This window comes from Oncorhynchus nerka, linkage group LG3, assembly GCF_034236695.1.
Source record: "Oncorhynchus nerka isolate Pitt River linkage group LG3, Oner_Uvic_2.0, whole genome shotgun sequence".
NCBI lineage: Eukaryota > Metazoa > Chordata > Actinopteri > Salmoniformes > Salmonidae > Oncorhynchus > Oncorhynchus nerka.
The window spans coordinates 45252595-45277566 of record NC_088398.1 but is presented as its reverse complement, the minus strand read 5'-3'; the positions used below and the strand labels follow the sequence as shown (position 1 = coordinate 45277566).

At 43.1% G+C, this 24972-nt stretch overlaps 1 protein-coding gene across 1 annotated transcript in view; it reads right to left on the bottom strand.

The window, feature by feature from the left end:
- Positions 1-6023: 6023 nt before the first annotated feature.
- The window catches only part of LOC115108781 (collagen alpha-1(XXVIII) chain-like), a 37499-nt gene continuing 18550 nt past the window's right edge, over positions 6024-24972 (bottom strand). The window contains exons 15-36 of the mRNA XM_029633395.2: positions 22223-22291; positions 19953-20021; positions 17397-17465; positions 15751-15819; positions 14539-14610; positions 14370-14438; positions 14206-14277; positions 11266-11334; positions 11058-11126; positions 10341-10409; positions 10149-10217; positions 9968-10036; positions 8922-8990; positions 8720-8788; positions 8548-8628; positions 8430-8465; positions 8298-8334; positions 7640-8197; positions 7098-7414; positions 6652-6895; positions 6289-6480; positions 6024-6199 (exon numbers count right to left, since the gene is read on the bottom strand). Of these exons, the coding sequence (XP_029489255.1) occupies positions 6192-6199; positions 6289-6480; positions 6652-6895; positions 7098-7414; positions 7640-8197; positions 8298-8334; positions 8430-8465; positions 8548-8628; positions 8720-8788; positions 8922-8990; positions 9968-10036; positions 10149-10217; positions 10341-10409; positions 11058-11126; positions 11266-11334; positions 14206-14277; positions 14370-14438; positions 14539-14610; positions 15751-15819; positions 17397-17465; positions 19953-20021; positions 22223-22291 (2445 nt within the window). The 3' untranslated portion in view covers positions 6024-6191. The remainder of the gene's footprint in view (positions 6200-6288; positions 6481-6651; positions 6896-7097; positions 7415-7639; positions 8198-8297; positions 8335-8429; positions 8466-8547; positions 8629-8719; positions 8789-8921; positions 8991-9967; positions 10037-10148; positions 10218-10340; positions 10410-11057; positions 11127-11265; positions 11335-14205; positions 14278-14369; positions 14439-14538; positions 14611-15750; positions 15820-17396; positions 17466-19952; positions 20022-22222; positions 22292-24972) is intronic.

Here is a 24972-nt window from a genome sequence, read left to right as displayed (position 1 = left end):
CTGCGCCTTCTTTACCACGCTGTCTGTGTGGGTGGACCAATTCAGTTTGTCTGTGATGTGTACGCCAAGGAACTTAAAATGTTCTACTCTCTCTACTACTGTCCCGTCGATGTGGATAGGGGGGTGCTCCCTCTGCTGTTTCCTGAAGTCCACGATCATCTCCTTTGTTTTGTTGACATTGAGTGTGAGGTTATTTTCCTGGCACCACACTCCAAGGGCCCTCACCACCTCCCTGTAGGCAGTCTCATCGTTGTTGGTAATCAAGCCTACCACTGTAGTGTCGTCTGCAAACTTGATGATTGAGTTGGAGGAGTGCATGCCACGCAGTTGTGGGTGAACAGGGAGTACAGGAGAGGGCTCAGAACGCGCCCTTGTGGGGCCCCAGTGTTGAGGATCAGCGGAGTGGAGATGTTGTTACCTACCCTCACCACCTGGGGGCGGCCCATCAGGAAGTCCAGTACCCAGTTGCACAGGGCGGGGTCGAGACCCAGGGTCTTTTTGGAGGGTACTATGGTGTTAAATGCTGAGCTGTAGTCGATGAACAGCATTCTCACATATGTCCAGATGGGTTAGGGCAGTGTGCAGTGTGGTTGCGATTGCATCGTCTGTGGACCTATTGGGGCGGTAAGCAAATTGGAGTGGGTCTAGGGTGTCAGGTAAGGTGGAGGTGATATGGTCCTTGACTAGTCTCTCAAGGCACTTCATGATGACGGAAGTGAGTGCTACGGGGCGGTAGTCGTTTAGCTCAGTTACCTTAGCTTTCTTTGGAACAGGAACAATGGTGGCCCTCTTGAAGCATGTGGGAACAGCAGACTGGGATAAGGATTGATTGAATATGTCCATAAACACACCAGCCAGCTGGTCTGTGCATGCTCTGAGGGGATGCCGTCTGGGCCTGCAACCTTGCGAGGGTTAACACGTTTAAATGTTTTTCTCACGTCGGCTGCAGTGAAGGATAGTCCGCAGGTTTTGGTAGCGGGCCGTGTCAGTGGCACTGTATTGTCCTCAAAGCGAGCAAAGAAGTTGTTTAGTCTGTCTGGGAGCAAGACATCCTGGTCCGCAACGGGGCTGGTTTTCTTTTTGTAATCCGTGATTGACTGTAGACCCTGCCACCTACCTCTTGTGTCTGAGCCGTTGAATTGCGACTCTACTTTGTCTCTATCCTGATGCTTAGCTTGTTTGACTGCCTTGTGGAGGGAATAGCTACGCTGTTTGTATTCGGTAATGTTTCCGGTCACGTTGCCCTAATTAAAAGCAGTGGTTCGCGCTTTCAGTTATGTGCGAATGCTGCTATCAATCCACGGTTTCTGGTTTGGGAATGTTTTAGTAGTTGCTGTGGGAACGACATCGCCGATGCACTTTCTAATAAACTCGCTCACCGAATCAGCGTATTCGTCAATGTTGTTGTTTGACACAATGCGGAACATATCCCAGTCCACTTGATCGAAGCAGTCTTGAAGCGTGGAATCAGATTGGTCGGACCAGCGTTGAACAGACCTGAGCCAGGAGCTTCCTGTTTTAGTTTTTTTCTATTGGCAGGAAGCAACAAAATGGAGCTGTGATCAGCTTTTCCGAAAGGAGGGCGGGGGAGGGCCTTGACTGACGCGGACCCGGACAGTTTGTTTTTTAGCAAGGTTGGTTGCTTGGTGTTCATTGCTATGGTAATTACCTGTACAGCAAAGATGGAAAGGAAGCCACAGAAGCTAAAAGTAGTAGTTGCAGCAGCAGAAAAGTTATTGTGAGAGAAAGATTTTACTGCAGAAGTGTTACAGGTGTTGAAGGAAGGAGTGCCATACTCCCAGGCCGGTGGCCAGGTGTAGGAACGGTTAGGGCAAAGTAGTGGGATAAGGGAGGTGTTTTGGTATTATGGTTGCAGGGTTGCAGGGTTATGGGTGGTGTAATGTAACATTTTCCTATTCCCTTTTCACTTTAGTTTTGTCACAATGTGGCAGAGCTGCCAACTCTCACGCAATGGCGGTGAGGCACACGCATTTGACCTTATATCTCACGCATTGAAAAGTACTGCTTTTATTTTTCTAATTAGTCAGCGCGTTAACTATTCAACTGTGCTCCAAGTCGTTTTTAAATCGGAGCATCTGCGCCTGCAATTTAACATCAGGAGCAGAACATCTATCATTGTCCTGTCTCACCACACAGCACTGTGAACCGTGGCACATTTGAAGCATATGATTGGTCTAGTTATGTAAAGGATCAAGGGGATTGGATGCATGTTTTAAAGAAACGCCCATCAAGATTAGAGTGGAGCTGAATGGAGAGAGAAGTTCTCCGCCAAGTTTCTAAAACTGTAAAAAGAGCAGCACTGTAGACCTGTTTTATCTACAATGTTGTCAACAAAATTAGGTTGCTGTCCCTATTGCAGAATGCAGCCTTTTTACAGCATGTACTAAAGTCGATATAATCCACACTTGCCCCTCGTTTGGTGATTGGCATTTAGCCTGTGACAACGAAAAGGCAGAAGACAGACAGACCTGCACTAGAGTAAGTTTTATCAGGGAAGTTTGGTAGGGTGACGTGATTTGTAACTATGAAAAAAAGATTTGTCAAACAGATTGTGAACCCAAAAGTGTAATTTGATTCTAGAGGAGGGACAATAAGTAGAAAATGATTTGGGTTGAGTGTAGGGGCAGATTTATGTCATGTAATCTTCAGGAGATTTTATAAGCTATTTATTTAGTCTGATCAGTGGAACAATTCTCATTCTTAACAATGGGCTAAAATATATGGTAATTACTGTGCTTGTCAGCAAGAACAAAACTATTATTCCCCACACTTATTATATTATTCTACTTTTTCCCAATTTGAAATCAGATAGTGACCCTGTTGGTTATCTATGAACATTTGAACATCTTGGTCATGAGAGAAGAGGACTGGCCACCCCTCATAGCCTGGTTCCTCTCTAGGTTTCTCTAGGTTTCTTCCTAGGCTCTGGCCTTTCTAGGGAGTTTTTCCTAGCCACCGTGCTTCTACACCTGCATTGCTAGCTGTTTGGGGTTTTAGGCTGGGTTTCTGTACAGCACTTTGTGACATTAGCTGATGGAAGAAGGGCTTCACAAATAAATTTGATTGATAGGCTATGCATTTTTGCAGCCATTCACAGACAGTTTTGAATAAGTCATACAAATAATCTTTGGATATTAAATGCTCCAGGAATCAAATATAATTGTTGACATTTTAGTATTTAGTAGAGGGACACACAACTCATAAACACATCATATTTTGTCTGTGTAGAGTACGATGATGTTAAGCGTATTCAACTAGTAGACATAAACCCCCTGAATATTGATATACTTTCGATTTTTCTTGAAATGTGGGTGATTTTGAGAAATTAATTGTTATAACGAGAACATTTTCAAACACCCAGAACTTGGGAAACATAGATCAGGGGTGGCCAACCCTCCTGGAGAACTAGCAGGATTTTCTTCCAGCTCTATTTTAAAGAGATAGTTCACCCAAATTACAAAATAGAAAATGTTTGAAAGCAATTTATGGACAAGCAGACTGCAATCTATGATTTGGTTTCCGACTGCCATCAACCAATAATATTACAATTTGATGTAGTGGTGACACTCCCCGGCATATGTCGCATACAACTTTTCACCTGAGAACAGAGATCAATCCCTGCTTCCAACCTTCCCACTGTTTCTAGCATTTGCCTGTCTCCCTATCTCATTTCATTTCTGTGTGAATAAAATGTCATACTTTACATTTCATTCCCCCCAAAATCTCAAAGTGATAAAGCTGTCGAATTTTGAGTGTTCATTTAATATTCAAAACATCCTGAATGCACCTCCTTCTTTACACTGGTCATAGGCCTAAGCCATGTTAAAATATGAAGAATTGCAGGAAATTAGCTTTAAAACAGTAAAATCTTCCTGGGGGGGGGGGGGCAGTTCCCTGTCTAGGGTTTGTGCCAGGGGGCAATGAAATTCACATAGCAAATCTCACGCCAAGCTTTTTCAAAAGTTGGCAGCCCTGATGTGGAATGCACATTCCGAACTGAGAATGGCATCAACACGCCAAAAGCATAGACGGAAATTCACAGGAAGAATAGGCAATATTGCCAAGCAATTGCTGGCGAAGGAGTGGGGTGAGACACTAGAGCAATGAGCACATGGACATATGATTTAGATTTCATATGCAGCATATATTCATTTAACTCAATTCACCCATATATTTACTCATCTCCTATAGCTTGTTGTTGCCTGTTGACTGCCACATCTGTACTGGAATTTATTAGCTAACAAAGACAGTGAATGTTCCTGAGTGGCCGAAGTACAGTTTTGTCTGAAAGATGCACTATGCAGAAATCTCTCCGCCATTTCCTGGTTGTTAAAATTTGAATAGTGCGGCTAATTTTAGTTTATGTGACGAAACAAGCAAGTACAGCCTTGACTCATTACACTACTCGCCATGTGTCAAGGCAGAGTGAATTTACGAACGCACCGAAGATGGAGCTGCCGATTAAGATTCCCCAGATTATAAAAATGTGCTTATTTTCAATGTAAAATGGTTGCAGCAACCATTGCTGACAACATTGCCTCTCAAAATGTCCAGTGTATCAAGGCCTTTACATTTTTTAAAGTATTGACTGCATAAGGTTAAGCGACTCGGAGTCGGAAGTTAATTTAAAAAACTAGCTAGACTACTGTACTAAATCTGCGCACAATTAAATCTGCGCACAATTCCGTGGATAAAATCCTCGTCGTGAAGTTAAGGTACTTGGCTACTACTGTATACCCCTTGTATGAGTGTACTGTCTTGACACATGACGAGTAGTGTATAATGTGTCAAGGCAAGTTAATATAAGTTTTAGGTAAGGAATTATGTGGCAATCGCTAACTACCTTAACGTTGTTACTGTAGTATATGGAGCTATACACATTTAATCATAGTCCTTAACTCCCTTGTGTTTAACAGCTAATCAGAATCACTCGAGGTTGAAGGTCAAGGGGATATGCAAATGAGCTGTCTTGCCGTTTGAAGTGTGCCTGCGTACAGAGTGTTAGTCGTTACCATGGTTCCGATATAAAGCTGAAAGTAATAGTACAATATAGAAAAGGAAACTGCGTTTATTCTGGGTAGATAGCAAGCACGTGTTCCCCTTATAATGCTTTTCTAGGTCATTGTGTGTCATCAGCACTGCAAATACAGTATCATCAGGTGGACTTCATTGTAGTATGTTAATTTGGCAACTTCACCTGTTCATCTGACAGTGAAGTAATAAAGTAACACACACCACATTCAAAGTTTTATTAATAAAAACAAATACAAAAAATCATCAATCATCAAGCCAGTCAACAACACAAAATGTGGTCATTTATTTCAAATGAGCTTTTTTCATCAACAGTGATGTGCAATTTCTAATCATCACATTTTCCAAAACGTTTTGGAAGAATAATGCTTAGTAAATTGTATACTGTCACGTGTAGTCCTGCCACCTGGCCTATATCACCAAAATGGAATAATTAATATCATTAAACAAACAATAAAAATAATGACCACACCTACTTAATTTAGTTTGCTTAATTCATTTTTTAAATTCAAAACATATACTACAAAAATGATGTATTCTATAGTTCTCTATTCCGATATTAAAAGACAATATTCAGTGTAGAACAGCATAATGTGCTTGGCTCAGTGGTTTGAGAATTGACATTGTGTGATGTTTTCTCATGTAAAAGTGAAATGGAAAAATCTGGTTTTGAACCTATCCTCTCTGTTCAGAACAGCCTAAGTCCGAAGGTAATGTTGAGTAACATTGAGGCATTGAATGGATTTGTTAATTCTGCAAAATAACGAGAGTAAGGTAGGACCACTTTTCTAATGTAGTAAAATACCATAGCACCCTTATATTTTCTTCAAATTCAGACTTCCTCAAATAAAGTCATCATAAAGACTTGTTCATTAAGGAAGGTGTTGTTCAGATAGTAAAAAATCTGAAAATTAAGGCAACTTCATGAAATCTTGAAGTGGTCTGTCCCTCATTCTTTGCACGAGAGAGCGAGAGAGAGATGCAAAGTGGGGTTTTTCACCAATGATAAATGCCTGTTTTAAAATATATTTAGATAACCGTAGTAGACTATGACATGTTAAATATTAAAATTGTCTTCTCCACTTTGGTTGGTTTCCATGGAATATTGTACAGATGAGTTGATTGATCATCTGCCTGTTTTAACCAGCTGTGGAAAATAGAGGGAAGAACATGTCAAAAAGAATTCCAGAAAATACAGCACAGCAGCTTAAGATCACCACAAGCTGTGGGACATACCTGTCCTAGATAGAACACAGATCTTCTTGCATTCATCCTCGGTCTCAAAGCGGTTGGCATTTCCTTCACAGCCACCATACCAGAACTGTGCACATGAATTGGCCTGTTTGTCATAATACCACCGGATTTTATACTCCCGACAGGTGCCTTGGTCCAAACTCAGCTTACAGCGGGAATCAAGCTGGACAGACTCTGACAGAACGACATAGAAGGAGAAGAATGACATTCAGTGCATTCGAAAAGTTAAGACAGAAATGAATGTCAGACAGAAATGACCCAGTTTCTTTATCTAATTCATACAGTGTTTAGAGATGATGTGACTTTTGATCTAGTTGTGAACATGTTGCAGTGAGAGGTCCTAACCTTGGGGGAAAATATTATTAGGAATTGATACCGGCCGAAATTGGCCTGAGCTGGTGGATGAAGCTGAAACCAATGTTCCGGAGGATGATGATGCTGATCCTGATGATGACGATGAAACAGTTGTGTTGGAGTGAGAGGTTTCCCTTGCAGGGAGGATGGATACTGTCTTGTTAACTACAGCCACAATACCTCCTCGCACATGGGTCCTTATGTCTAAATCTTCACCCTCCTCATCATCCTCCACCTGGATGAATACACACACACACACACACACATAGATTAGTTAGACAATAACTCAACGTCTTTACTGCTAAAAATGGAATTAATTGACGAACAGAGCAAGGACTATGACTATTACAAAGCAATCATTCAACTGCTCCTCTATAAAAACCCAAGGAGAGTTACTCTTTATGATATAAATCTGTCCTGTAAAGGACTACATGGACCTGCAATGGGAGTGGTCCAGCGTTGAGGGGCAGGGCAAAGGTATCTCCACGGCCTCTGATGTAACTCTGGGAACTGGTACGTCTGCTAGGATTTAGGATAGGATCCTCATGATAGGTGTTTCCATAGCTGCTGTCCACATAGCCGTTATTCCCATGGCCGTTATTCCCATGGCCGTTATTCCCATAGGCTTCCGGTACATATCTGTGGTTCCCATAGCCATTGTTCACATTGGTTCCAAAGCCATTAGCGATGCGATTCATCACAAGGGCTCCATTCTCATCCTCACAGAACTGGCTAACAAGTTTTGACTCCAGGGCTGAAAGACAGAAGAAGAGAAATGACAACCTCCGTTAAAGTGCATGATATCTCTAAGTCAGTTGTGATTACATAATACAAAGCCGATGTATAGTAATGTGTGATACTTTGCACATTTTCCATATATTTTTTTCGGACATTTAGCAGACACTCTCATCCAGAGCAACTTACAATTAGTGCATTCATCTTAAGACAGCTAGGTGAGACGTATGAGCGTGTTAGTCACCTGGTAGAGTGTTGAAGTCGTCGATGAGGTACATATGTTCATTGTCAGGGTCCGAGGCGATCAGATTGAGCTCACGGAGGAACTCGGCCTGGGTTGTATCTGAGGTGTTAACAATCCCCAGGGCATACATCTCAATGTTGGCAGCATGGGCCTCCCTCACAGCAATGTCTAGCTTCACAGGCTCTCGTTTGTCTGTCTTTCCATCTGTGATGACAATGGCCACCTTCCTGACTCCAGTACGGGCACTGTAGAAGGCTTCTTGGGTAGCCTTCCGGATGGCAGTGCCAGTGTAGGTGCCCTCACCCATGTAGGGCATTTTCCTGATGGCCTCCTTAACATCCTGCTTTGTCATGTAGCGCGCCAGGTTGAACTCCAGTTTGACATCCAGACTGTACAGGACCAGTCCAATTCTGGTGGTGTTACGTCCAACAGTGGTACGGTCTACCAACGCTGTGACAAAGTCCTTGATAATTTCAAAGTTTTCCGGACCAACACTCTCTGAGCTGTCAATGACGAATACAAGTTCCATTGGCATCTCCTTGCACTTCACTCCACATCCTGAAAACACGAGAGAGATGCTGAATAGCTACTGACATGATTTCATCTATGCTTCATGTTTTATCTTGGATTTGTTACTATCACGGTTAAACAGTCTTACCACAGATTTCCTTGATCAATTTAATGATGTCTTCTCTCTGGAAGTGACAGGAGTGTGAGTTACATTCATTTATTATATATTTCTTCTATATCACAGCATCAATGATGTAGTATGCAAAGTTTGTGAACTTACTGTAAGGCCGGCTTCGCCTTTTATTCCTGGTCTCCCCTGAGACACAAGAAAACATTTAAATTCATGGATTGATCATATACCATGACCTTGAAATGTTGTAAAATATGACATTACTCACAGACTCTCCATGAACCCCATGATCTCCCAGATCTCCCTTTCCTCCCTTATTTCCTCTCTCCCCCTGCAAGCCACGATCGCCCTGGAGTGAAGAGGCAGGAGGACTGCTGTTAGAGACAAGGTCACTGCATCCATCAGTAGACGAGTTCCATGAGGTTAAGCACACATCTTACCTTAGCTCCTGGGAATCCTTCCCCTGAGGGTCCCCTTGGCCCTGTCACACCCTGAGACCCCTGCCCACCCTAAAAACAAAAGATGAACCATAAATCAAAACAAGACCCATAGGGTGGTCATTTAAAAAGGTCAGATACCTGGAAAAGTGCTAGAACACACTGAAGGTCATAGGTCAGGAATGTACTTTGTTAATTAACATACCTTGGGGCCTTGCAGACCTTCTCCTGGTGGCCCTGTTGGACCAAGGGGTCCTGGCCTTCCAATGATACCCTGGAAACCAATGATGCTAGTGTTATAGGAGGGGACAGACATACTACAGACTACAGGCCTTCCCCAAACTGTTGCCACAAAGTTGGAAGCACAGAATCGTCTAGAACGTCATTGTATACTGTAGCATTAAGATTTCCCTTCACTGGAACTAAGGGGCCTAGCCCCAATCATGAAAAACAGCCCCATACCATTATTCCTCCTTCACCAAACTTTACAGTTGGAACGATGCATTCGGGCAGGTTGCGTTTTCCTAGCATCCGCCAAACCCAGATTCGTCCGTCTGACTGCCAGATGGTGAAAATGTTTTAATTACTCCAGAGAACGCTTCCACTGCTCCAATGGCAGCGAGCTTTACACAACTCAAGTCGACGCTTGGCATTGCGCATGGTGATCTTAGGCTTGTGTGTGGCTGCTCGACCACGGAAACTGATTTCATGAAGCTCGTGACAAAGAGTTATTGTGCTGATGCTGCTTCCAGAGGCAGTTTGGAACTCGGTAGTGAGTGTTGCAACCGAGGACAGACAATTTTTACAAGCTGCCTGCTTCAGCACTCGCCGGTCCCGTTCTGTGAGCTTGTGTGACCTACCACTTCGCGGCAGAGACGCTGTTGCTCCTAGACGTTTCCACTTCACAATAACAGCACTTACAGTTCACCAGGGCAGCTCTAGCAGGGCAGAAATTTGACCAACTGACTTGTTGGGAAGGTGGCATCCTATGACGGTGCCACGTTGAAAGTCACTGAGCTCTTCAGTAAGGCCATTGTACTGCCAATGTTTGTCTATAGAGATCTCATGGATTTCTGCTCAATTTTATACACCTGACAGCAACGGGTGTGGCTAAAATAACAGAATCCACAAATTTGAAGGGATGTCCACATACTTTTGTATATATAGTGTATGTCACTCATTACACTCACTATGACCTCTGTCTACATAAGGAATCTCTATTTGTGTCAGAGGTTAATATTCGTTTCATACCGGCGGTCCTTGTACACCCTCTCCCATTGGGCCTGGCAAACCTGGCAATCCTCTGAAGCCAATGTCTCCCTGGGACAGACATATTTACAAACACAAACAGTACACACGTCATATTCACATGCACTAGGTTGTAGCAGATTGACATGCATAGAGGATTTAGGGCCAGATAAATAACAAGTACCTTAGGTCCTGGGATGCCAACGCCCTCAGGGCCCTGCTCTCCCTGTAGACCCGGAAGACCTGGAGGACCCTAAACGAGGAACAGGGGACAACCCAAACTTCATGAGAGACTGAGTTTGACTAAACGGCACCAATCTGCAATTAGGACATGAAGATTCATGAGTTTGTAGGTTGGTTTGTTGGTACGACTCACCACTGGTCCAGGGAAACCTTCACCTTTGGGCCCAAATTGACCTGGTGGACCAGAATTACCGCGGTCGCCCTGGTAAGACATCATTCAAACAATGAGCATATCATACAGGTGTAGGACCTTCATTTGAGACTTTTCTAACAGCAGGAAAATAATCCTGCAGCAACAGAAAATGTGAATTATTGTGTGGATTATAATTCATTTACATTTTTTTGTAGGGATTGATACATTTTTGTGTTAGGGCAAATCAAGTCTGACATTTTAAAGTAGAAACTACAAACTTTAGAAGCCTTTTTAAACCTTGATTACACTACAAGTTTGCATTTGGGCGGCAGGTCGCTTAGCGGTTATAGCCTTGGGCCAGGAACTGAAAGGTCGCCAATTTGAATCCCTGAGCCGACAAGGTGAAAAATCTGTTGATGTGCCCTTAAGCAAGGCACTTAACCCTAATAGCTTCAGGGTCGCCGTCGATAATGGCAGACCCTGACCCCACTCTCAGAGGGTGTCTCAGGGAGAGTTGGGATATGCAAAAAATAAATTTCTAATTCACACATGCGTATTAATACACACTTGTACATGTGTGAAAAAGGACAAATATAAGCACACATTGTTATTATTTCCTGCAAGAACAGGGTGATCAAAGATCCTACACCTGTATGTCTCATGGTTACTTTCACCACAGTTTTTTGTGATTTATTTATTGGTAACTGCAACACTTACCTTCGGCCCAGGCAGCCCATAGCCTGTCTCTCCAATAGGCCCAGACGGACCAGGAGGGCCTAGATCACCCTGAGACAGAGGGCGAGATAGGGAAATGCTGTTTTTCAGCCAGGATCTGATGATGCATGGCAATGACCTGTTTCTTATGTACATTACTTGACAAGAACAGCATAGAGAAACAGGGTGTTAATAGATGTGTATTTCTTACCTTAGGACCTGCAATGGCCCGTCCCGGTAGTCCTGACATGCCCAGTCGGCCCGGTGTGCCAGGTTCTCCCTGAAAGAAGAATGGGCAATAATTTCCCTTGAACTCTAGATACACTACATGACCAAACGTATGTGGACACATGCTCGTTGAACATCTAATTTCAAAATCATGGGCATTAATATGGAGTTGGTCCCCCCATTTGCGGCTATAACAGCCTCCACTCTTCTGGGAAGTCTTTCCACTATATGTCGGAACATTGCTGCGAGGACTTGCTTCCATTCAGCCAGAAGAGCATTAGTGAGGTTCGGGGACTGATGTTAGGCCTGTTTGATGGAGTTGAGGTCAGGGCTCTGTGCAGGCCAGTCAAGTTCTTCCACACTGATCTCAACATACCAGCAAGTTCAAAATCGTCTAGAATGTCATTGTATCCTGTAGCGTTAAGATTTCCCTTCACTGGAACTAAGGGGCCTAGCCCCAGACCATTAATCATCCTCCACCAAACTTTACAGTTAGCACTATGCATTGGGGCAGGTAGCATTCTCCTGGCATCCACCAAATCCAGATTCATCCGCTGGACTGACAGATGGTGAAGCGTAATTCATCACTCCAGAGAACACGTTTCCACTGCTCCAGAGTCCAATGGTGGCAAGCTTTACACCACTCCAGTCAACGCCTTGCATCGCATATGATGATCTTAGGCTTCTGTGTCTGCTCGGCCACGGAAACCCATTTCATGAAGCTCCCGACAAACAGCTTTTGTACTGACGTTGCTTCCAGAGGCAGTTTGGAACTCGGTAGTGAGTGATGCAACCGAGGACAGACAATTTTACTTGCTTCAGCACTCGGCGGTCCCATTCTGTGAGATTGTGTGGCCTACCACTTCACGGCATAGCCATTGTTGCTACGTTTCCACTTCAAAATAACAGCACTTGAATGGTGCAGCTCTAGCTGACTTGTTGGAAAGGTGGCATCCAATGACGGTGCCACGTTGAAAGTCGCTGAGCTCTTCAGTAAGGCCATTCTACTGCCAATATTTGTCTATGGAGATAGCATGGCTGTGTGCTCAATTTTATACACTAGTCAGCAATGGGTGTCGCTGAAATAGCCGAATCCACTAATTTGAAGGGGTGTCCACATACTTGTGTATATATACTACCATTCAAAAGTTTGGAGTCACTTAGAAATGTCCTTGTTTTTGAAAGAAAAGCAAACTTTTTGTCCATTAAAATAACATCAAATTGATCAGATATACAGTGTAGACATTGTTAATGTTGTAAATGACTGTTGTAGCTGGAAACGGTTGATTTTTAATGGATTCTCTACATAGGCGTACAGAGGCCCATTGTCAGCAACCATCACTCCTGTGTCCCAATGGCACGTTGTGTTAGCTAATCCAAGTTTATAATTTTAAAAGGCTAAATGATCGTTAGGAAAACATTTTTACAGTTATGTTAGCACAGCTGAAAACTGTTGTGCTGATTAAAGAAGTAATACAACTAGCCTTCTTTAGACTAGTTGAGTATCTAGAGCATCAGCATTTGTGGGTTCGATTACAGGCTCCAAATGGCCAGAAACAAAGCACTTTCTTCTGAAACTCATCAGTCTATTCTTGTTCTGAGAAATTAAGGCTATTCCATGCGAGAAATTGCCAAGAAACTGAAGATCTCGTACAACACTGCACAACACTGTGTACTACTTCCTTCACAGAACAGCACAAACGGTCTCTAACCAGAATAGAAAGAGAAGTGGTAGGCCCTGGTGCACAACTGAGTAAGATAACAAGTACATTAGAGTGTCTAGTTTGAGAAATAGACACCTCATAAGTCCTCAACTGGCAGCTTCATTAAATAGTACTCGCAAAACACCAGTCTCAACGTCAACAGTGAAGAGGCAACTCCGGGATGCTGTCCTTCTAGGCAGAGTTCCTCTTTCCAGTGTCTGTGTTCTTTTGCCCATCTTAATCTTTTCTTTTTATTGGCCAGTCTGAGATATGGCTTTTTCTTTGCAACTCTGCCAAGAAGGCCAGCATCCCGGAGTCACCTCTTCACTGTTGACGTTGAGACTGGTGTTTTGCGAGTACTATTTAATGAAGCTGCCAGTTGAGGACTTGTGAAAAACAGAGATTAAATGTACTTGGCTAAGGTGTATCTAAACTTCCGACTTCAACTACAGATATTCCATTAAAAAGCAGCCGTTTCCAGCTACAATAGCCATTAACAATGTCTACACGGTATTTCTGATCAATTTGATGTTATTTTAATGGACAAAAATGTGCTTTTCTTTCAAAAACAAGGACATTTCTAAGTGACCCCAAACTTTTGAATGGTAGTGTATATTGTGCACTCCCTTTATCCACGCACTCCTTACAGCCTGCAGAGACATTCCTTATACCCCAGGACACTTCAACGGGTGAAAATATAGAACAAATAAGGACTCTGTGTTTGTATTGATCTGAGCATTTATTAACAGGACATAAACATTTATCATCAATTAATTCATTACACGCTCTTTCTGGGAAGATGTTCGGGCCATCTATGTAATCATCTAGAGCAGGGCTCTCCAACCCTATTCCTGAAGAGATACTGTCCTGTAAGTTTTTCGCTCCAACCCTTATCTAGCGCAGCTGATTCTAATAATTAGCTGGTTGATAAGCTGAATCAGCTGCATTTCAACTGGGGTTGGATTGAAAACCTAACAGGAGGGTAACTCTCCACGAACAGGGTTGGAGAGCCCAGATCTAGAGTATTTTGGATGAACTCAAACAAAAAAAATTAAGATATGTTTACTAAATACAATCTGTAAAATAGATTACTATACTGGTTGAACAATGAAGATTTGTCAAACTCAGAATGAAACCCCAGTTGTCACAATAACAATACACCTGCCCTGTAGTGATCAGACCGCGTTCGGTCTCAGACAGTGTTATTGTGTTATTCTCACCTTTGCCCCTGAGGGTCCGGTCATGCCAGAAGGTCCATGTAATCCACGGATGCCCCTCTGACCCTGATCTCCCTGGGAGGGGTGGAGCACACAGAATTTACATGACCCCCTCTTGGTGCTTACAGGTTAGTATGACAGAAGAAAGGTAAGGATGTGAAACCTACCTTCTCGCCCTGGATGCCGATCCCTGCTGCACCCTCAGAACCTCTGAGGCCAGCGATACCAAACTCACCCTGGCAGAGGTGGCAGAAACAAACCCTTTCACATTGGCACATTCCCTTTTGTTGTGGTATACTGTATCTATAGAAGTGGTGTAAAGGTGAAATAACACACCTTCTGTCCTGGAGCCCCGTCCTCTCCTGGAAGACCAGGTAAGCCAGCCAGGCCATATGCACCAGGCTCACCCTTAAAATGAAACAAATAGCTTTTTAAAATACTCAGTGGTCAGTTTATTAGGTACACTCATCTAGTACGGTGTCGGACTCCCTTTGCCTCCAGAACAGCCTGAATTGGTATCAAGGGACATAACGTGTGCTAGGAAAACATTCCCCACACCATCCTATACTGTTGACACTGGTCAGGATGGGGGTCATGGACTCATGCTGCTTATTCCAAATCCTGACTATGCCAACAGCATGACGCAACAGGGACCGGGATTGGTCAGACCAGGCAATGTTTTTCCACTTCTGCTCACTGGAGTCGCTTCTTCATGTTTTTAGCTGAACCTGCTGTGGTCGCAATAGACCATCCGTGACAAGGACCGATGAGTTGTGTGTTCTGAAATGCCGTTCTGCACATGTGAAAAGCCCAGGAGGCTGGCCGTTTCTGAGATACTGGAACCGGCGAATCTGGCACTGACAAACATACCATGCTCAAAGACTGCATTGAAAAGACGAACGCAATCAGGCTACAGAGAGCGGATACAGTGGGCTAGGTCTTCAGCACTCCTCCCACAAGTCTCCAGAAAAATGCTGTTTTGGGACCTTTTCATTATAACGTTGGACGAAATACATTCATAGTGTGTGAGGAACGTGTTTGCTTGACTCATAAATTCTAGTCTGCTTTCTAATATTTAGAAAAAATATTTCTTATTTGGCTAGAGTTATGCTAACCCATTTTCTTGCTTGCTGGCTAGATACAGAGGTTAGCTGGCTTGTTAGCTACAGTAGTTAGCTACTGGCATCAATTTTTGTTATGTTATTTTCATATTTTCCCTATTCCACTGTTTGTAGAATGCATTCTGGCATTTGAATATAGTGCAGGAAAAGGGAATCCAGACACTGTGGACACGGTAGACACATTTAAACATAGGTGTACACGCATGATGCACTCGGAATTCCATGATCAGAACTTTATGATCAGAAGATTAAAGCAGCATGAACTGTCAAGTCTAGATATTGCCAAAGTTGCTTAGGTCACAAGTTTTTGCCCATTCTAATGTTCAGTTGGTGTACGTAATAAACTGGCTGCTGAGCGATCACCAGGCTAATTTGAGGAGGCATTTCTTTACTATTTGGAAGAGGGTGGATAAAGTATTTGTCTTACCTTTGGCCCTGGCTCACCAACACCTCTTTCCCCTGTAACTCCAAGCTCTCCTGGTAAACCTTGATCGCCCTGGAAGTAAGAAAATGGAAAGTGGCATTTGAAGAAATCCCTACAGTGACTGTACGTACATAACCCAACCAGAAGCCATGGATTACAGGCATAATCCTCACTGAGCTAAAGGGTAGAGCTGCCGCTTTCAAGGAGCGGGACTCTAACCCGGAAGCTTATAAGAAATCTCGCTATGCCCCCCGACAAACCATCAAATAGGCAAAGCATCAATACAAGACTAAGATTGAATCATACTACTCTGGCTCCTACGCTTTTTGGATGTGGCAGGGCTTGCAAACTATTACAGACTAAAAGGGAAGCACAGCCGCGACCTGCCCAGTGACACAAGCCTAATAGGCGAGCTAAATTACTTTTATGCTCGCTTCGAGACAAGCAACACTGAAACATGCATGAAAGCATCTGCTGTTCAGGACGACTGTGTGATCACACTCTCCTTGGCCGGTGTGAGTAAGACCTTTAAACCGGTCAACCTTCACAAGACGGATTACCAGGACTCTGGGACGAAACACCTCCCTCTGCAATTGGATCCTGGACTTTCTGACGGGCCGCCCCCAGGTGGTAAGGGTAGGTAACAACACATCTGCCACGCTAAACCTCAACAGCCTATAGGAAGGAGGTCAGAGACCTGGCCGTGTGGTGCCAGGATAACAAACTCTCCCTCAATGTGATCAAGAGAAAAGAGATGATTGTGGACTACAGGAAAAGGAGGACCGAGCACACCCCCATTCTCATCTACGGGGCTGTAGTGGAACAGGTTGATAGCTTCAAGTTCCTTGGTGTCCACATCACCAACAAAATATAATGGTCCAAACACACCAAGACAGTCATGAAGAGGGAATGACAAATCCTATTCTTCCTCAGGAGACTGAAAAGATTTGGCATGGGTCCTCAGATCCTCAAATGTTCTACAGCTGCACCATCAAGATCATTCTGACAGGTTGCATCACTGCCTGGTATGGCAACTGCTCGGCCTCCGACCACAAGGCACTACAGAGGGGAGTGCGTACGGCCCAGTACATCCCTGGGGCCAAGCTTCCTGCCATCCAGGACCTCTATACCAAGCGGTGTCAGAGAAAGGCCCTAAAAATTGTCAAAGACTCCAGCCACCCTGGTCATAGACTGTTCTCTCTGCTACCGCACGGCAAGCGGTACTGGAGTGCCAAGTCTAGGACAAAAAGGCTTCTTAACAGCTTCTACCCCCAAGCCATAAGACTACTGAACAGCTTATCAGGCTACCCAGCCTATTTGCATTGCCCCCCCCTCTTTTACACTGCTGCTACTCTCTGTTTATTATCTATGCATTGTCACTTTAAATCTACCTACATGTGCATATTACCTCAATTACCTCGACTAACCTGTGCCCCTGCACATGGACTTTGTACCGGTACAGTATATAGCCTCGCTACTGTTATTTTACTGCCGTTCTTTAAATATTTGTTATTTACTCATTTATTTTTTAATCAACACTTATTGTTCTTAAACTGCATTGTTTTTTAAGGGCTTGTAAGTAAGCATTTCACTGTAAGGTTGTTGTATTTGACAAATTTGATTTGACATTATCTAGGCGTAACACCAACCTTAGGTCCAGGTAAGCCCTCTCCTTGTGTCCCTCTGCCGCCAGGTGGACCCCTGGGACCCTCCACTCCCTGAGGAATAACAATCACAATCACGTCAGTGTGTGTGTGTGTGTGTGTATGCGGTGGCGACTTGTCCCACCTGTTTTGAGCCCCACATTTTTACCACCCCCCCTCCCGTTTTGCATGTTATCTTGGCATTAATACCTGTCACATATCGGTTTGCAAACAATATAATAAAATAACAAATCATTGACTTAAATTAAAGCCGCATACAAACATGGTCTCCTTTTCTGCTTTCTTGAGTTAAGAAAGTGTATGTTGGTAGCCGTTAGTAGCCCATGAGACTCAACCTAATAATTTGGTCAATTTTCCTCTCATTAATTTTGCCTACTGTTCTGACTTGGTGGTGCACATGTAGACTATAACCTGTTTTCTGCTTAAACGCCCCCTTTATTTATCCAATGGTTTTGACTTGGTGTACAGGGACAACACCGTAAGAACGGCCCATGTTCTGAATTCAGTCACTGTACATTTCAAAAGTGCTGAACAAATAGTTATATTGACTAGGTCCGTCCTAGCTCGCTCATTAATGTCTTAATCGAAATTACGATTTGCTTCTTATTCTCTGGTCATCACTTATGTCATGGTTTGTACATCTCAATTGTCAGTAGTAACCAGATTTGTTTAAGCAAGTCAGCCATATCAGCTAGATTTTTTTTAAATGCAGTAAATGAGTCAGAATGAACTGTCGCTGCCAGACAAGGCACCATTGATAGCTAGGTGTAGTAGTAGTAAGTTGTTGGGGCTGCTGTTGGGACTCTGCTGTTGGGACAGCTTTACGTAAGCCCTACCAGTTTGTGGGCACCGTTTGTCACCGTTATAGCGCAATTAATCTATTGTTTAGTGTTGTGTTGTGTAGTGGCTTTGCCGGCATGCATCCCTCAATTGTTTTGGCCCACCAAAATGTACATGCTAAAATCGCCACTGTTTGTATGTGATGTACATGCAAGTGTAGTATTACAGTTGAAGTCAGAAATTTACATACACCTTAGCCAAATACATTTAAACTCAGTTTTTCACAATTCCTGACATTTAATCCTAGTAAAAATGACCTGTTTTAGGTCAGTTAGGATCACCACTTTATTTTAAGAATGTGAAATGTCAGAATAATAGTAGAGAGAATGATTTATTTGAGCTTTTATTTATTTCATCACATTCCCAGTGGGACATAAGTTTACATACACTCAAGTAGTATTTGGTAGCATTGCCTTTAAATTGTTTAACTTGAGTCAAACGTTTCAGGTAGCCTTCCACTAGCTTCCCACAATAAGTTGGGGGAATTTTGGCCCATTCCTCCTTACAGAACTGGTGTTACGGAGTCAGATATGCTCGTATACGATTTTTAGGTTCTGCCCACAAATTTTCTATAGGATTGAGGTCAGGGCTTTGTGATGGCCACTCTAATACTTTGACTTTGTTGTCCTTAAGCCATTTTGCTACAACTTTGGAAGTATGCTTGGGGTCATTGTACATTTGGAAGACCCATTTCCAACCAAGCTTTAACTTCCTGACTGATGTCTTGAGATGTTGCTTCAATATATCCACAATTTCCTTCATGATGCAATCTATTTTGTGAAGTGCAGCAGTCCCTCCTGCAGCAAAGCACCCCCACAACATGATGCTGCCACCCCCGTGCTTCACGGATAGGATGGTGTTCTTCGGCTTGCAAGCATCCCCCTTTTACCTCCAAACATAACGATGGTCATTATGGCCAAACAGTTCTCTTTGTTTTGTAAGACCAGAGGACATTGCTCCAAAAAGTAGGATCTTTGTCCAGAAGTGCAGTTGCAAACCATAGTCTGGCTTTTTTTTATGGCGGTTTTGGAGCAGTGGCTTCTTCCTTGCTGAGTGGCCTTTCAGGTTATATCGATATAGGACTTGTTTTACTGTGGATATAAATACCTTTGTACTGGTTTCCTCCAGCATCTTCACAAGGTCACAAGGTATGATGGCTGCGTGGTCCCATGGTGTTTATACTTGAACATGGTACCTTCAGGCTTTTGGAAATTGCTCCCAAGGATGAACCAGACTTGTGGAGGTCCGCAATTTTTTTTCTGAAGTCTTGGCTGATTTCTTTTGATTTTCCCATGATGTCAAGCAAAGAGGCACTGAGTTTGAAGGTAGGCCTTGAAATACATCCACAGTTACACCTCAAATTGACTCAAATTATGTAAATTAGCCTATCAGAAGCTTCTAAAGCAATGACAACATTTTCTGGAATTTTCCAAGCTGTTTAAAGGCACAGTCAACTTAGCGTATGTACATTTCTGACCCACTGGAATTGTGATACAGTGAATTATAAGTGAAATAATCTGTCTGTAAACAATTGTTGGAAAAATGACTTGTGTCATGCACAAAGTAGATGTCCTAACCGACTTGCCAAAACTATAGTTTGTTCACAAGAAATTTGTGGAGTGGTTGAAAAACAAGTTTTAATGACTCCAACCTAAGTGTATGTAAACTTCAACTGTAAGTTACTTTTGCCACTCAACTTACCTTCTCCCCCTGGATGCCCGCTCCTGTAAGTCCAACAAGTCCTGGATGACCTGGAGGCCCGAACTCACCCTGAGATCAAACATAGAATGGGTTGAGGGTCAAGGTTGGTATTTAACCCTTTATGAGCATATTGGCCTATCCCACTAGGTACAGACTTCAATTTAACGTCTATTCCACTTTGGTTCAACGTCATTTTGTTGAAATGACATGGAAACAATGTTAATTCAACCAGTGTGTGCCCAATGGGATACAGTGCCTTGCAAAGGTATTCACCCCCCTTGGTGTTTTTCCTATTTTGTTTCATTACAACCTGTAATTTAAATGGATTTTTCTTTGGATTTCATGGAATGGACATACACAAAATAGTCCAAATTGGTGAAGTGAAAAAAACAATTTGTTTCAAAAAAAAAAAAAAAAAATTAGAACGGAAAAGTGGTGCGTGCATATGTATTCACCAACTTTGCTATGAAGCCCCTAAATAAGATCTGGTGTAACCGATTACCCTCAGATGTCCCATAATTAGTTAAATAAAGTTCACCTGTGTGCAATCTAAGTGTCACATGATCTGTCACATGATCTCAGTATGTATATATGTAAATGTATACATACAGTATATATTTACATTTACATATACATACACCTGTTCTGATTGGCCCCAGAGTCTGCAACACCACCAAGCAAGCGGCACTATGAAGACCAAGGAGCTCTCTAAACAGGTCAGGGACAAAGTTGTGGAGAAGTACAGATCAGGGTTGGGTTAAAAAATAAAATATCTGAAACTTTGAACATCCCACGGAGCACCATTAAATCCATTATTAAAATTTTTAAAGAATATGGCACCACAACAAACCTGCCAAGAGAGGGCCGCCCACCAAAACTCACAGACCAGGCAAGGAGGGCATTCATCAGAGAGGCAACAAAGAGACCAAAGATGACCCTGAAGGAGCTGTAAAGCTCCACAGCGGATATTGGAGTATCTGACCATAGGACCATTTTAAACCGTACACGCCACAGTGCTGGGCTTTACAGAAGAGTGGCCAGACAAAAAAGCCATTGCTTCTAGAAAATAATAAGCAAACACGTTTGGTGTTCACCAAAAGGCATGTGGGAGAATCCCAAAACATATGGAAGAAGGTACTCTGGTCAGATGAGATTAAAATGGAGCTTTATGGCCATCAAGGAAAATGCTATGTCTGGTGCAAACCTCTTATCTCCCCGAGAACACCATCCCCACAGCATGATGCTGCCACCACCATGCTTCACTGTGGGGATGTTTTTCCATCTGCAGGGACTGGGAAACTGGTCAGAATTGAAGGAATGATGGATGGCGCTAAATACAGGGAAATTCTTGAGGGAAAGCTGCTTCAGTCTTCCAGAGATATGAGACTGCGACGGAGGTACACCTTTCAGCAGGACAATGACCATAAGCATACTGCTAAAGCAACACTTCAGTGGTTTAAGGGGAAACATTTAAATGTATTGGAATGGCCTAGTCAAAGCCCAGACCTCAATCCAATTGAGAATCTGTGGTATGACTTAAAGACTGCTGTACACCAGCGGAACTCATCCAACTTGAAGGAGCTGGAGCAGTTTTGCCTTGAAGAATGGGTCCCAGTGGCTAGATGTGCCAAGCTTATAGAGACATATCCCAAGAAACTTGCAGCTGTAATTGCTGAAAAAGGTGGCTCTACAAAGTATTGACTTTGTGGGGGGTGAATAGTTATGCACGCTCAGGTTCAGTTTTTTTGTCTTATTTCTTGCTTGTTTCACAAGAAAAAATATTTTGCATCTTCAAAGTGGTAGGCTCGTTGTATAAATGAAATGATACAAACCCCACAAAAATCCATTTAAATTCCAGGTTGTAAGACAACAAAGTAGGAAAAATGCCAAGGGGGTTGAATATCTGCATGAGTGCCTTCCTGAAATGCGATGTGCAGTACACATCTTGTTTCTGACTCCAGAGGGCTAAATTCTGTAACCACCAATAAATGTGCTTGAAAACCTTTGCTTCTAACATCATAGCATGGTTGTTTATTGAATCCTACAACAGGTGGTGCAAAAATAATACCACCTTCAACTTTGAACTTTTCCACAGTAACTAGAGATTTAACACCCTCCCAGCTGGCCCTTCTTTCTCAATGGAACATTCCAAGGAGACACCTGCTGACTAGGACATTCAGGCTTGTTTATGCACTTCACTAGGTATTTTGTTGGGTAGACATGACATGTTTGTGTGGATGGCATTCATTACTGGCGTATTCACAGCCCACCTTTTCTCCTTTGATTCCTGCACCCGTCTGTCCTCTCGGCCCCCTCGGTCCGTCCAGCCCCCGGTCTCCCTGCAAAACAAAGACAAGTCATCACCCTTCTCTCCCAGTCACATATCCAACTCCCCCTGGCTCACACATTCACAGAACTATCCTCATTGTTCTCAGTCAATAGCGTAGTAAGGACTGTGCGGGTTAAGTTAGCACCTGTCTCTGTCTTGTGAGTAGTATGACATGGTCCAATGTGAGTGTAGTTATGTTATTCCCAAATCTTTAATTCATGTTGGAATCTGTTTATGTTATCCCTCCGATGAGTGTTGCTTGCTCTTCTCAAACTAAACAGAAAATAATGAAATGCAGACACAGACAATAACATATTAGTTGTTGTGGGGGTTGGCCCATTCTATAGAACTGCCCTGACCCATTTTGGGGTGAGGTACTTTCCCATAAGTGCCAATGGGTCTGGCACAGTTCTGACAGATGTTTGGTTGCCTCAGGACATTTTCTGTGTTTACCCTCCTTTTTCGGGATCTGCCTACTACCAAATGTATGTGCATCAACCACTCAAACTCTCAACAGTGCCATTATGTAATTTGCTTTCAGGTTCTGACTTGAATTAGGAAAAACTTTACTACACATACATATGTGTTAATGCTCATGTCTCTAGATGTTATGATGACAATATGACTAAAATGAAACCCACGATGAACTCCAAGTGCTGTCATGTTTTCATGTGTTCCATTTTGTGCTTGCTTGCCAATCTTAAATCTCATGTAAATCCAGGCCCTCTCCATGTGTATGTAATGTTTGAACAGTCTACATATAAAATATTGTATACGGTGCATTCGGAATGTATTCAGACTCCTTGACTTTTTCCTCATTTTGTTATTTTACAGCCTTATTCTAAAATGGATTAAAATGCCCCCCCCCCCCCCCCATCAATCTACACACAATATCCCACAATGACCAAGCCAAAGGTTTTTGCAAATTTCTGAAAAGAAAAAAATAAATATCACATTTTCAAAAGTATTCAGACCCTAGTACTTTGTTGAAGCACTTTTGGCAGTAATTACAGCCTTGAGTCTTCTTGGTTATGACTCAACAAGCTTGGCACACCTGTATATGGGGCGGCAGGGTAGCCTAGTGGTTAGAGCGTTGGACTAGTAACCGGAAGGTTGCACGTTCAAACCCTCGAGCTGACAAGGTACTAATCTGTTGTTCTGCCCTGAACAGGCAGTTAACCCACTGTTCCTAGGCCGTCATTGAAAATAATAATTAATTCTTAACTGACTTGCCTGGTTAAATAAAGGTAAAATAAAAAATCTGGGGAGTTTCTCCCATTCTTCTCTGCAGATCTTCTCAAGCTCTGTCAGGTTGGATGGGAAGTGTGTATGGGAAGCTATTGTACAGCTATTTTCAGGTCTCTCCAGATCTGTTAGATCAGGTTCAAGTCCGGGCCACTCAAGCTCATTCAGAGACTTGTCCCGAAGCCACTGTGTTGTCTTGGCTATGTGCTTAGGGTTGTTGTCCTATTTGAAGGTCCTGAGCAGGTTTATCATCAAGGAACTCTGTACTTTGCACCGTTCATCTTTCCCTTAATCCTGACTAGTCTCAGGATTAGTCTGATGCTGCCACCACCATGCTTCACCTTAGGGATGGTGCCAGGTTTCCTTCAGAGGTGATGCCAAAGAGTTCAATCTTGGTTTCATCAGACTCTTGTTTCTCATGGTCTGAGAGTCCTTTAGGTGCCTTTTGGCAAACTCCAAGCAGGCTGTCATGTGCCTTTTACTGAGGAGTGGCTTCCGTCTGGTCACTCTATCATAAAGGCCTGATTGGTGGAGTGCTGCAGCGATGGTTGTCCTTCCGGGAGGTTCTCCCATCTCCACAGAGGAACTCTGGAGCTCTGTCAGAGTTACCATCGGGTTCTTGGTCACCTCCCTGACCAAGGCCCTTCTCCCCCAATTGTTCAGTTGGCCGGGCGGCCAGCTCTAGGAAGAGTCCTGGTGGTTCCAAACTTCTTCCATTTAAGATTGATGGAGGCCACTTTGTTCTTGGGGACTTTCAATGCAGCAGACATTTTCTGGTGCCATTCCCCAGATCTGTTCCTCAACACAATCCTGTCTCGGAGCTCTACAGACAATTCCTTCGACCTCATGGCTTGGTTTTTGCTCAGACATGCACTGTCAACTGTGAGACCTTACGGTATAAACAGGTGTGTGCCTTTCCAAATCATGTCCAATCAATTTAATTTACCACAGGTGGACTCCAATCAAGTTGTAAAAACATCAAGGATGATCAATGGAAACAGGATGCACCTGAGCTTAATTTCATAGCAAAGGGTCTGAACACTTATGTAAATAAGTTATTTCTGTTTCTAAAAAACTATTTTTGCTTTATCATTATTGTGTATTGTGTAGAATGAAAAATAATTTAATACATTTCATAATAAGGCTGTAACGTAACAAAATGTGGAAAAGGGAAGGGGTCTGAATACTTTCTGAATGCACTGTATGTCACTCCACAAGGAGTAATGACATTGTTTTTATAGGGTTTGCTCCTGCACAGCAACATGAATGGTAACACTTGATTGAGCACTTGAGCTTTGAGTAGACTGCTTTGGAGAAGGGCAGAGCCTGACCTTGACAGTTGCAGCCAATGTGTTGAAGAATAAACAAGTGAAGGATCTGTCAGATTACACATTTCTTCTCTCTGAAATCCAGTGAGAGTTGTGATTTCATGTGTATGTAATGCCT